The sequence below is a fragment of the Motacilla alba genome, chromosome 4 (genome assembly GCF_015832195.1).
Source record: "Motacilla alba alba isolate MOTALB_02 chromosome 4, Motacilla_alba_V1.0_pri, whole genome shotgun sequence".
Classification (NCBI taxonomy): Eukaryota; Metazoa; Chordata; class Aves; order Passeriformes; family Motacillidae; genus Motacilla; species Motacilla alba.
In genome coordinates this window covers 24959225-24973064 of record NC_052019.1, presented here as the reverse complement: position 1 = coordinate 24973064, position 13840 = coordinate 24959225, and the positions used below count along the sequence as shown (strand labels likewise).

The 13840-nt window shown below is 35.7% G+C and overlaps 1 protein-coding gene across 3 annotated transcripts in view; it reads left to right on the top strand.

Moving 5' to 3' along the window:
* Positions 1-13840, top strand: part of GABRA2 (gamma-aminobutyric acid type A receptor subunit alpha2) — a 65263-nt gene that overhangs the window by 24198 nt on the left and 27225 nt on the right. For all 3 annotated transcript variants that reach the window (XM_038134871.1, XM_038134870.1, XM_038134869.1), the window contains exon 4: positions 2548-2615. In XM_038134871.1, coding sequence (XP_037990799.1) covers positions 2548-2615 — 68 coding nt within the window. The remainder of the gene's footprint in view (positions 1-2547; positions 2616-13840) is intronic.

Genomic DNA, 13840 nt, shown 5'->3' with positions numbered 1-13840 from the left:
TTTAGCACCATGTAAAGTAACAAGGAAGAAACAAACACAAGATTCAGGCTGCTAACACAAATGGTAACAGGAGTAATTCAAAATTTATTACATTTCAGTTTCTTTTGTCTTTAAGGACTTGTTTTCTTGAAGGTAGGGTATGAATAGAAACTTCTTAACTATGCAGAATTTGGAAAAATAAGAGGCAAAAATATAAAAAACTTCCATTTCCTCCTTAGTGTACTTTTTCTTAACACAAACCAACCGGGGGAATCGATAGACTGTTCTAATAGCATAACTTGTGGTCAATATGTTTGTTCTCCTCTCTGTCTTCTCTGCTCATTTCTCTTGGAAAATTAGATCCAGAAGAGTTTAGAAATCATATAACAGAATATTTTTTTTTAATTGAAACTTGGAATGGAAGGCAGGCTTGAAGATTCCATGTCCTGTAGTTTACTCTATGCAAATATTAAAATCATTCCTCTGTGTCAAATAATAAATCACATACAAATAACTGGTAGCTATAGAGTGAGGTTACAAGAGGACCATGTTTCCAAGCATTTAGGGGGTGGGGAGTGTGCAGGTAATTTGCCAAGTGACTTTGTTGCCTATAGTAGGGTTCCTTCAAATTCTGCAAGTATATTTGAATTTAGTCTTGGTACTCTGCTGTTAGGATACTTGATTGTCAGTCATATTTTTGTAACACCAGTGCTTTTCATGGAATTATAATTAATATTTTGTATTGTCATCACAGTACAGGTCAAATTTCACAGTAAGTCCCTGCAGCTCCATTTTGCCTCCTGAAGAGTAGCATTCTTGTCACTCTCCCATTTCATTCCAGTCCGTGCCAGGTAACCATTTGGAGATAATAATATTTTTTTTTTTTTTTTTCTGGAGAGTCTTCCATGGGCAGCATGAAGTCTCTAGTGCTCTGAAATGTACTTGTGACTTCTGTAGGATACTTCAGCCATACCTGTACTTCATCCTTGTTGAATAGCAAGAGCAGTGCAGACTCAGCACCTTTTCTGTCCACTGACTTAAAATTTGTTTGTAAGAAGTTTGGAGTAGAAATCAACTCAGCTTGTGTAAGGATGCTTCATAAGGGATTCCAGAAGTCTCTATCATACAAATATACATATCTCAGGACATGCAGAGGAATTTTAGGAGTCAGTCTTTATTTATTTGCTTAAAAAGCAGACATGATCCTGGGAAAAATGATTCTTTTTGGTAGGAAGGGCTTTTTGAAGTCTATTCTAGCATTTGGCTGAAAAAAGAAGTTTCCTTATAGATGAGAACAGATAAATATTCCTCACCCATGCTCCAGAAGTTGTTTGAAATCACTGTATCTTTGCAGCTACATCCCTTTGAAAATGTACTGCTCCCCATTCAGCTGCTTATGGGTCAGTCCTGGCCTTTTCCTGGTGGCTGGTAGAGAGACTGCTGTCATGAGGGAGCACCACTGGTTTCTCCCAGTGAGGAGCAGGGATTATACTGTATATAATTAGAAGTAAAATTTGCTTGCATCATGTATTTGTTAAAAGACAGCTTTCAGGAAAATAGGAACTATTAGCTACCCACATTTAATAATGAATAAATATGGAAATATAATTTAACGGCAGGATCACTCATACAACAGGCAGTTGTATTATTTTTGGGAATGGAAAACTCTGTGATGAGTCAAATTGCACCTGGTTATATTCAAATTTTTCTTTTCCAATCAGCAGCTGGCTTTAAGGCAGAGAGTTCCTTGTGTTGACTGTCTAGAATGCTGACTGTATGTCTAGAATGCAGACTGTGGTTGGCAACCGCTGTTAAGAAATTTCCTATGCATGCTACCCCTCTTAGTGAATATCATTCTATTTTGAGCCTAATTGAAAACTGAAGATAGAAAACTAAGCAGTTATTTTTCCCTGCAGTACAATATCTAATACTCTGATTTCATGGCTGTCTGACTGCAATGATTAGGAAGGACATTTTCTCAAAGTGTTCACAGTACCACAGCAATGGATCAGGAGCATTGCATATCAAGGAAAGGAACTGTTATGTTAAAATAAAAACACACCCAATTGAAAAGTAGGAGGCTATTCTGTTACATTTGGTACAGTCAATAATTTCCTCTTCTTGTCTTTTTCTTTGCAAAAGTTATTAAGAATGTAGAAAACAGCCTTCAACTAGAAAGGCTTTAATAGGAGAGATCTGCGCCTCCAGAGGTAACACCTCTGGAACAAAGGCATTTTGTGTTCCAAACTCTCCTTCCATGTTAAGTCCATGAGGCTGTGGCTATTTTTGCTGGTAGAGAAACGGGATATTTGTGTGTAGCTGCTGGTGATTGTATCACTGAACAAACTTAAACAAACTACTCTGTGGGACAAATGCTTGTTTGTTAACCTCTGTACTAAGTGGGAGAGAAACCCCCAGTATTTCCAACAGGACACTAGTGAGGGGTAGTAAATAAGGAGAGAAACCTATTCAGAATGTCCCATAATCTTACATAAGAGTTAGAAAAAATATTATAAATTTAAAATGTTTGCTTGTTTTTGTTTTGTTTTTTTTTTCTTTTTGTATCAGATAGTATTACTGAAGTCTTCACTAACATCTATGTGACCAGTTTTGGACCTGTGTCAGATACTGATATGGTGAGTTCCTGAATCTTTTGCATATTTGGGTAAATGGTGTAAGATATATATAAACTTCCTATAAACTTGTATTCTTCTTTTACCTATTACGGATGAATTTGAAACAATTTCACTGAAATCAGAATGTGCCAAACCCCATGTAGTTTGAAATTTGGAAATTGATTTATGGACTTTACATGGTAAGTGTGCCTGTGTTAGCTGTTTAGTTTAGACCAGTAAATCCTCTGATTGTCCCACTGACTGTACTTTGGTTTATATTCTGGAGAAATCTTGATATGGATGAACTGGATTCCTCTTGCATGAAAACCTGGAGTGAAAGGAGCACTCTTAATATTGGCAATACGGGAGTAAAATCTAAATTAAACTTCTTGAAAGACATAGCTTTGGAAGCTGGATCATCAACATGATTGTGGGGTTTTACAGATCTGTTCTTGATAATTTGCATTGTTTAGTAAGCATTTAAAGAAGTCAGTGACATTAAAAAAGAAAGAAACTTTCAGAATATTGCTCTGGATTATAGGGAATGGTTTGTAGGCAATACAGAGATTAGGGAGAATGTTTCACACTGGGTAGAAAGACCGGATGGATATAGTTTTCTGAAAGGAAAGGGAAGGACAGTTTCAAACTTACTTTACCTGTTATGCTCCTGTTCACTTGCCTGGTTTAGGGGAAGGTGGTTTAATTGACTCTGGGCAATGTGTAGGAGAAAACAAGATTCTCAGAAGAGTCAACAACAAATTTTTACTTGCAAAATGTAGAACATGTTTTCTTACATGTAGAAAATGTAGAACATTGCAAAATGTATCTCATGGAATGAGATACTTGACTGATGTTAAAACAACATCCAGGCAAAGTAAGTACTTCACAAACTTTAGTTTGGCAAACTTAAACTTAGCCTACCTTAACAAGTCCAGACACAGGGCACTTAATGAGGCACTGACAGGAATTTTTTAGTCTGGCTGACAATGTATTTTGAGAAGAAAGGGAGAAGGAAAGAGAAGAAAAGGATGAGAGCAGAATGATATCACCATCCATGGATTTAGTTACAAGACTCGATTGTTACAGTTTTGATGTCCTTTGGTCTAAATGGTATCTTGATACATCAGGAGTGGGGGAAACCCACAAAACACAAATTCCAGAGGGTTTAAATGTGCTTATCATTATATGGAGTGCCCAGACACCTTCCCTGGGGTGGGGTGTTTTATGTTGTCTTTTGCAGCACCTTGGATCTGTTGCAACACTGTGGATCCTGCACAGTCCTCTGGTGGAAGATCCCAGGAATTATTCTGGGGGTCTTTGATGGTTTATGACACCTTCTAAGACATGACAACTGCCTCTCAGTCAGTGCAGTTGAGCCCCTTATGCCCCATCAGATGGGATGAACATCTTCAGGCCTATTTGTGAATGCCCCAGTATGTCCCCCAGGTGGGGAGGAGTTTTACAACTGAGCCACTTCTATAAGGAAGGACATCAGCATGATAAAAAGTATTAATCCACCTCTCAGGATCTACTTCTTTTTGTCTTCTTCCCTTACCTGTCTCAAACCCCAGCTTCTTGGTGAGCAAAGGTTGCTTTGCCATGGTCCTCCCCTGGTGCTCACACCCTCTGCACCTGGGCTGTTGCTGTGCTCATCCTCAGCAAAGCACCTGCTGCTTTTGCAAATGGCTGATTGCTTGAGCCATTAGCCTTTAACATCTCAATCTCTCACACTACCCTTGCCAATTCTGCAAGAAATTATTTTTGAAGTGTTTCAAATATTCTTTATTATGTATGAGACATATTAAATACTACCTCGGTGTATCTGTAGATATTAAAATATTATTTAAATCAGACAACATTTCTTTTTCTATTAAAAAAATCAGGTTATGCATCATACAAAACAGGGAACATTATGATGTAATGAAAATGTTTATGAAGCTAAATTTTTCATGGTACATTGAACATTTTAAAAATTATTTGCTTGCTGACTACCAGGTAAATCATAGCTTCGGAAAATATATTCTGGTGGGGTTTTTTTTTTTTTTTTTTTTTTTTTTTTTTTTTTTTTTTTTTTAATGTGGGATAGTTTTCAAGCTCTGTTTTGAAAGTTATGAACACATGAGTAAGACTTCACATGAAAGGCCATGAAAGGTGATTTCACAGGAGAAATAGACTTTTGTTTTTATTACCGTACATGTTGCTGATTCTCCTGAGGTGCTTTTTTCTAATCATTTTATTTTTATGAAATAATTCTTATTTTGTAATAATTTTGTAAAAAAGGTATCCACAGCTATGCACAAAGATGATATGAACATCTTGACCATGTTAGTCTAGCATCTCATGACTTTAGAATGGTGAAATCTTGCATTTATGGTGGCCCTGTGTAACAGGAAGATGACACCAATCCATTTTCAAAATGATTACTGAGCCACAAGGAGACTTACCCTAGGCTGTGCAAGTCATCTGTGCTTAAATGGCAAAGTAATGAAAGCTCCCTGAGCCTATTCCCTCCCTCCCAACACACTTCTGACATCAGTGGATGAAGGTATGGAGAGCTCTGGGTGTGTATTTGCATAGACATATAGACAGTGCAGTAAGGGGTCAGGCCCTTAGATGCTGCAGCTCTAACAGATCTATGCAGAGGTGTTAATAAAGCAGAGTGCAGTGCATCAGAATGACAGCTGTTACTCTAGTGGGTAGGTTTATTTGCAGATAAGTAGATAGATAAGTAAGAGCAGTTTAATTCTTATTACTACAAGCTTCAGAGTTAATTTAGCTTGTTCTGTTGATAATTATAAAATAATTTTGAAACGTATGAGCAGTCAATGAGAAAAATCCAACGTGTGAGTTTTGAAATAATAGCTTCCAAGCCATCACATATTCTGTTGAACATGAAGGTGACATCAGAGTTTTAACTATGAGTACTTTTTCATTTAGGAGCTGAATCAAACTATTATATCAATCAGGACTGAATCAATAATTTAAACTATTATACACAGAATTCATTGCTATTTTATTCTGTAAATGTTGGAAACTCTGGATATTATATTTTTTAAAATTTCATCCTTAAAAGGCTTTATGGGAAGAATAATTTTGACTCTTTCCCATGTCCTCTAGAATTTTTAGAGGATCCCAAGCTCAGATTTTTTCAGGAAGGTTGGGTCCCATCTCCTGAAGTCCTCTGCTGGCACAATGTGAATGGTGAGGCCCTCAGTCACGTGAGGTATTTAGGCTGAACGCTGCTGTTGCCCAAAATTCTTAGGATTATTGCTGCCCCTAGGAATCCTTCCACTGCAGTTTCTTATAGTAATAAATTCATCAGGTGTGTGACTGTGCCCCTTTGCATAGTCTATTTTGAAGATTGTTTTTTCCTCCTTGGTTAGTATATTGTGAAGAATAACGGTGCTTAGAAGAAGAGGGGTGCTTTTGAAAACAGAAAGGGGACTCACTGACATGAAATATGTTTAATATGCATTTACAATATGGAAGAAGGAAGTGACAGGCAGTGATGGGTGGATTTGAGCTAAGGACACAGTTCTCATGTGGAGTTGATACACAAAGTAGGTAAAATTTAATTCTAACCTTTGTTGTTGCATTGCTATGAATTTGTGAGGTTTCTGTTTTCCTCACTAGCTGTTCCCATTAATGGTGATGTGGTATGGTGTTCGATCTGTGACTCAGTCATTGCTGAGTGGGGGTTTTTATTCAAATTTTCTGTATTTTTCAGTATCACAACTTTGCCAAAAAATCATTGTGTCCAGGGGAATTTGATCTTTGGCTGATTTTAAGCTAGCTGAAGTTGCTGTTGATAAATTCAGGAAGTAGAAGCTGAGGCTGAGATTTTTCTCCGAATGTGTTAAGAGTAAAAAACATTTGGTCCTTGTAGTGGGTTAACATTTTGACTAAGTTCAAAAGATGCTACTCTCTGTTCTGACCAAAATAGTCAGCTACCAAATCTGTTCTCTCTTGGCCAGGAGTCTGTTGCAAACTGTGCTTCAAATGAACAAAAATATTTGAGTATCTATATAATTTGTGTCAAAGAAAAGCTATTGTACGTCCAAAACTCTATTTAATGTCAAATATGCAGTGCCAATATATAAGGATTTTCAACTTCCTTTTGCAAACTAGTGAGAATCAAGGAAGGCAAAGCAAAATATGGATTTAAACAGATTTTACTTTCACTCTTCTGTCTTTTTGAGCTATTATTTCTCAGAAATGTTCAAGTTCAGTATGGTGATGCTATGCCTTATAGGCTTCCAACTCAATCAGTGATAAAAATTTATTTTGACATTAGCCTGAGAGAAGAAAAGCTGCATTATTTAGAAAAACAAACAAGTGAAAAATTGGACAGAACAACTGAAAAACAAAGCATCTCTTAATTTTCTGAAGAATTATAACTAAATTCTTGTTACAGAGGCTAATTAAAGCATTTATCATGAGATAAAAATGTCTAATATTTGAAAATTCAGAGGTAAAGGATGAACTTGGTTGGACTATGATTTGTAGGATATAAAAGGATTAAATGTTAAACCTGATTATTTTTCTATTTTAAAAAATTAATTATTTGAAATCTGGTAGACTGTACCATCATTATAAATCTACATGCTGCTAACTTGAATTTCATCACTGAAAGCAATGTATTTTTACCTCTTTTTCTCTGACTTGGTGTCTTTCCAGGCTCTCCTGACAATTTGGCTCTTAAAATTCTCTCATAACCATAAACATATTAAGTCCTGATATCCACAATTGGAAAAAAAAAAATATATATATATATATATATAAAAATGAGACCTATTTACTCCTCAAGCAATAGTTATTTTATGTAAGACAGATTATGTAGGTACTGAAACCCTTTATATAAGGTCTGCTGTGAAGAAAGATTTGCCAACATGTAGCAAATTTTGCCTCAGAACACTTTCTGATTGTCGTTGGGGACGCTCTTTACTGCTTTCCTCCAACACACGCCTAGTAGGTGTCAGGACTTGAATCAGTTTAGCTTGAATGTTAAAACTAAGAAGCCTTCTGAAGCTTTTGTATTTCAACTTGCAGTCTTAGATTTTCAGTGTTATTGGGGAGTTTTGTTTACTGTGGTTGCACCTTTATTCCCAAGTTGCTTGTAAACAACAGGTTTTCCTAATTTCTTGATGATAGACTTCCCATTTTTCACTTAGAAGTCAAGGAGCCGGAACATTTCTCTGTAGAGATCGTCATACATGGCTAGCTCATCACTACACACACTTCCATCTCATCAGTTTTCAACTGAAATGTCAATAAGTGTTTCTTATTTTTCAAATACAGCCAGAATAGAAATTTTCAGTGAAGACTGAAAGTCAAATACAGAAATAATCAGAGAGATTGTTAAAGAATTCATCACTACAATTGAAGTTGGTTCTTTAGAGATAATGACTGAACTTGGAACCCTGTTTCTTTTTTTTTCTGTCTGTTTTTCAGACTTCCTTATTTCAGTTTGTATTTCAGATTTTGTTTGGGGATTTTTTTCTATATGACTTATTTTTAGCTCTGTTTCAGAGTCTAATTATTAGGTAGAATTCCTTAATTTAAGAGAACCTGGTGTGATATGTAAGTCTGGACAGAATAAGGGAATGCATCAAGATGATTTTTTTTTTTCAAAAAGATTTAAAAAAAGTACTGCAATTACTTTTATGTAGCTATTATTTGAACTCAGTTAGAGAAGACTAAAGAGTAAAAGAAATAATAAATACACTTGAAATTTTTTGGGAGAATTGGGGAAAAAACACAACATCTAGGTTGTGTTTTTATAATTGATATGTTTCTGAAAAGTCAATAGATTGTTGGCTCAGGTAATTGCCTTTGCAAGTTAAATCCATACGCTGAAATTTTGATGAAAATATCTCACATGATCTCTTGCAGAGTTTCTGTCCTTTCATTTTGTTGGGAAGGGTTTTTCCTCTGCGCAACGTCCTGCCAAGGGAATCAGTATTGGAGATTGATTTGTCAGAGGCTGTGTCCAAGCCTGTCACTGCCATTAGCTCTCTCTTTACCTTTGTTTGGATTCCTTTTCCTGGCACCAGGCATCCACTGTGTTTCAGTTTTGCTCTTTCTCCATGTCTGAATAAAAATGGGATAATGACAAGTGTTTTTATTTTCAATGACACCAGAAAAACATCCTGTAGTCTCTTTTCTAAGCAATCCCTATTTGTATCTTTTACAGAACTCTCTTATCCCTCCTTGTTGCTTCTTTTAGACTCAGAGTTCACTCTACATCACGTATATGGAAAATAAAGAGAGAAAAATTATTCTGAGAAGGTCCTTTTCATAAATGAATATGATTAGAAAGACATTCTCTTCCCTAGACGCTATCATTCAAACTGGTTAAACACATTTTATCCAGATTTTTTTTTAATACCTCATGTTTCGATTAAATGCTTAGACAAAAATGACTGAAGTTGACAGATTAGGCAGAAATAAAAGGCTTGAATTGAGTTCTTCAAGTAGAGAAAAATTGTGCTGCAATTCCCTAGAAATATTCCACATATTCTTGATAGTATGAAAGGGCATATGTATCTGGCAGACATTACTTATATATTTAAAAATGAAATTCAAAATTCCTTTGAAATGCAGTGATGGGATTGTATTTCAGTTTTTAACAGGGCTGTTAAGGGTTTTGATAAAAACTAACCAACAGGGCAGTTTCAAACCAGAATCCTCCTTCATCAGAATATTTTCAAGGATTCTAGTCACTGGTATGTAAGATCCACACTCTGAAAGACCTGAAGGGAATTTCTGTCTGTCTGCTGTTTCCTTCCATGTTCTGTGTTGTGTACACATCAGGAGATAGGTTTTGGAGAAGAGAAAATGGACTCAGTTTATTTGTCTGTGCAGTGAGGTTTGATGTTGATAGACAAGTGCTTGTACAGAGCCTGAGTAGTCAGTGCTTATGATTGGAGCATTGAGGGGGTTTGGAGGAGAACTCTTTCAGTCCTCATATTGTAGGACAATGGCTTGTTTTTAGAGAAGAGAAAAGTAGAAAGTGAGATGGATTGTTTGTCCGTTCTGGTAGGTGGACCTAGGTAAAGCCAAGCAGTGCAGTGATGAAGTAGCTTATGCAGACTGCTGTAGTGTCAGTCCTCTGTGCCATCTGCACCCTGCATGGATCTGCCCACAGAGACAACCACCAAGACAACCAACTAATGATGTGATCCTCCTACTGTAAAGCTAATTTCAGCACTCACTGAAAATATCTAGTGTGCAGGTTTAATAAGTTGAATAGCAGAAGTTGCATCACAAACTTACATGCATCACACCGATGAATATCAGGTTATGGTGAGAGTGCATATAATGGGCAGATTATTTTTCTTTGACTAATTACATTTTTTTAAACCTTCTGTCTAAACTCCTTCTTGGTTTTCTTGAAAGTAATTTTGATGCTTAGATACATAACAATCATGTTAGTATTCTACTGCACCAATTACATAGTAAGATTGTTAATGTTTTTAAACAAATCCAAAAGAAAAATTGCACATTTCCTTAAGGCAGATATGAAAACAAGAATGTACATTTTAAGAACTAAAATGAAGAAATTATACTGATGTAAAAATAAATATTAATATGCAGTCCCTATATTAGCTAGGCATGATTTAGGTCCCTGAATCTGAACTGTCTCATCAGTGTATCAACCACAGTAATTCTAACTGTTTTAAGGACTCAGTGAAAAGCTATATGTGCCATTTCCCCTTTGCTTGCTTTTCATTTTTTTTATTTGCATTTTAAAAGTTTTATATTTTACAGTATTTAAAATTTGTTTTTGTGGTTATATATATATATATATATGTCCTTAATGGCTTTAAGAGTGGTCAGGAAAAAGACAAATATACTTTAGATAAATGACTCAGAAAAATTTTTACAAGTAGGCAGTGAGGAACTGTGGCTTGAACTATTCATTAAACAAAATGCTGTGTTCCAGAAGGTAATTAATAAAATGTTCCATCTGCTTCAGGACAATACTACTTGCTAATGGACACTTACAATTTTTGAGATATTTGGAACATGTCCATCTTTACTCCAGATGCTAAAACTGCCAAAATCTGCCAACCATTATTGGAAAGGATGAGAGTACATTTTTTTGTTTTTTGAACAGATACAAATCTGGCCTTAGGAAGAAAAAAAAACCAAAGTCTGTCATGTAGTGGGGAGGGATTGCTTATACACTCAGGTCAGTTAGAGCTTCTGCCAGAGACACTAGCATCTTTTTTATATGGTGCATACTGTTATGCATCTGCAACTGCATATTGAAAGAGGAATACAATTTCCTCACCATTTTATTCTTCATTGAACTAGCAGAGGGTCAAGTGCTTCTTAAAACTGTAGCAAGAATCTCAGTGCCTGTACCTAAAATTTCATGTAAAGTAGTATAACACATATTTCAAAGATTATGTTTAATCATACTGCATTAGAGTCTGGCTGTATAAGCACCATTTTAGACACTACACAGTAGGCAGCATTTTCTTGTCTAGAAATGATCACAGGAGTCCTCTGAAGACCTGGAAGTATGCTCCTGTGCTTTTATGGAGATACTGCACTACATCCACTGCAGAGTGGTTAGGTTATATCCAGAGAGAACAGGTGTTTTTTGTCGGAGAATATTTGCAGAATGAATGAAATTAGTATCAAGTATTAATCTGAGTATTTTTTCTGGAGTCCAGATTTGCCTTTGTCATGGACATTAGTCTTGACTGAAAAGAAAACATTACACAGCATTTATCACAAAGTGATATATATCAAATATATCAAATAGGAATTAGTCTCAAAATCTTTAAGTAGCAGCTTTTTGTAGCTGGCTTTTTATCATATTGATTATATTCAATGTACTTCAATACCTTCCTATTTTTTCATTTTTTAATATAGTAAACATCAGTAGAGATATTAATGATCATAAGTAGAATAGATTTGGCACAGAAGGGAACATAGGATCAGTGAATATAGCAGTGAGATGCAAAGGCAGGGGTTCTATTTTGCTTTAAATAATCATTTTAAATGGACAATGACAAAATTGTGATGCTAATAGTTTCATTGAAAAAAAATTGCAAAGAAGTCTGTAGAAAGATAAGTTATTTAAGAACTATGTGAGATTTTGCTACTATTGTGGTAAATGGAAACAGAAGGTGTTTGTCATCATTCACACCCAACCTTGGTTTATCCCCTGTTTCCATCTTCTAAATGAGACGTTCTGAAATAAAGATCTCCAGCACAGACTGGATGGTGTTACAAACCAGCCTAAAGGTGAGGGTAACTCAGGTTCTTATTAATTGATCCTGGGAGCAGATTAGGGTGAAACAACACTGAATGAGTAGTGTTTATAAACACATACATACATACATATATATGTATATGTATATATGAGTTAATTTTGGAACATTTTGGTTGCAGTGGAAAGGGGGTATGTAGCCATTTTGGTTATTAGCATCAGTAGCAATATAGCAGTACAAAAGCATAAAAATAACACTGCAGAAAATTTGTAAGGAATTGAAAGAAAGAGAAGGAAAGGAGAATAGAAAGATATCACCACACATGGATTACAATAAGACTTGATGTAATTTCAGTGTTTGTTAGTAAAAGTGATGGTTACAGTTTTGATATGCCAGGGGTGTGGGAAGCCCACGAAGCATAGAGTTGATAGGTATGTTCGTATTAACAATTGGTTAATATATGTTCAGGTTTACATGGGAGTGCCCAGACATCTCTCCTGGAGAGGGGAGCTTTACACTGTCTTTTTCAACACCGTGGATCTGTTGCAACTGCAGATCATGTGCAGTCCTCAGGTGGAAGACCCCAGCAATGAGTCTGGCAGCTATGGTCTCCCCCTGCCAGACCCAGCCAGGGCTTATTTTCAGCATATCTGTGGAGTTGGCTTTTTTTGTGGATACATTGCTTCAGCCTTGTTTACTTCTCCTTAGACCTGAGATAATGGAACAATAGTAGCACCTTTAGCTTATCTCAAGTTCCCATCTGGAGGCTTAACTTACTCTCCAGATTTTCAGGAATTCACAGAGGCATACTGGGGAGAGGGAGATGGGAGTTCTGTGGTCTCAGATGAGCAGTTGCTTCTTTATACAGTTTGCCATAGTGGACAAAGTCCTTCAGTAATTACCTTAACAGTGTTTGAGCCATTAACCATTACCTTTGGATCAGTCAGAGATTTCCCAGTAGGATCTCTCGAGGCTGCAGCTCATTTTACTGCTCATTCTTTCCTGCTCATTCTACTTCCTTAGCTGTTGCCATGCAGCAGATGCAGGTTTTTGTGACATGTTGCTGTTTTGATTTAGTAACATTTCATGCCTGCTTTTTTTTCTTTTTTTCTATTTTATTTCTCTTGTAATTCTTTTTATGAATGTTGGAAGACAGTAAAAAAGCAGGATCTTTGAAGTTCTTTATTGATGGAAACATTGCAAAAAGGTTCAGATTTATATTCTAATCATTTATGTGCAGAGGTGTTTGTCAAAAGAACCTGTAGGATGTATCACTCACTTCTGTTGAATTTCAGTGAAATTTCAAAGTCTTAATCCCTTCAGGCTCTTCTTCCCAATTCTTTATACCTCAAACATCAGTCTTACCATAAAAATGATTTATTGGTAAAGCCCTTCAGATGAAAACTACAAGGAGGCTCTTAGGGCAATTTTGCTTTAATTACCTGGTATTTCTATCCATATTTCATATACTCCCCTGCTGCTCCTGATCCTCCATGATATTATGCATTTTGTCACTTTCCCTGGTCTGCAACTGAACTGATAGGTAGCTGGTTATTTGTAAATGGGATTTTAAGTCTCATGATATCTAACTAATAAAACAACATATAAATCAGCAAATAAAAGAGGGCAATTAAAAGTGACCTATCATAGAGAAGTGCTACCACTTGCTATGAGACAGTGTCTCTAGCAGTGATGAGGTATGGAACAAAATCAAGTATAATATCAAAGAAATACATATTTTAGAGGTTCATAGTTTTGTATTAAACAGATATATTTACTAAAATATTATTACCGAAAATAGAAAATAGGATTAAAGAAAACCAAGCAAATAAATGTTTAGTGTACTGTTGTGTTAGTTTTATTTAAGATTATTTTAAAAATACAAATTTTAATTAGAAAAATGACAAAATTTTATTACATTAATGTGCGAACTCTTGGTATAGCTAAAAACTGAGCTTCTGTTTTTTGTCAGATTAGTTTATAAGTGTCCATAATTTCCAAAATATCTCTTTGCATTTG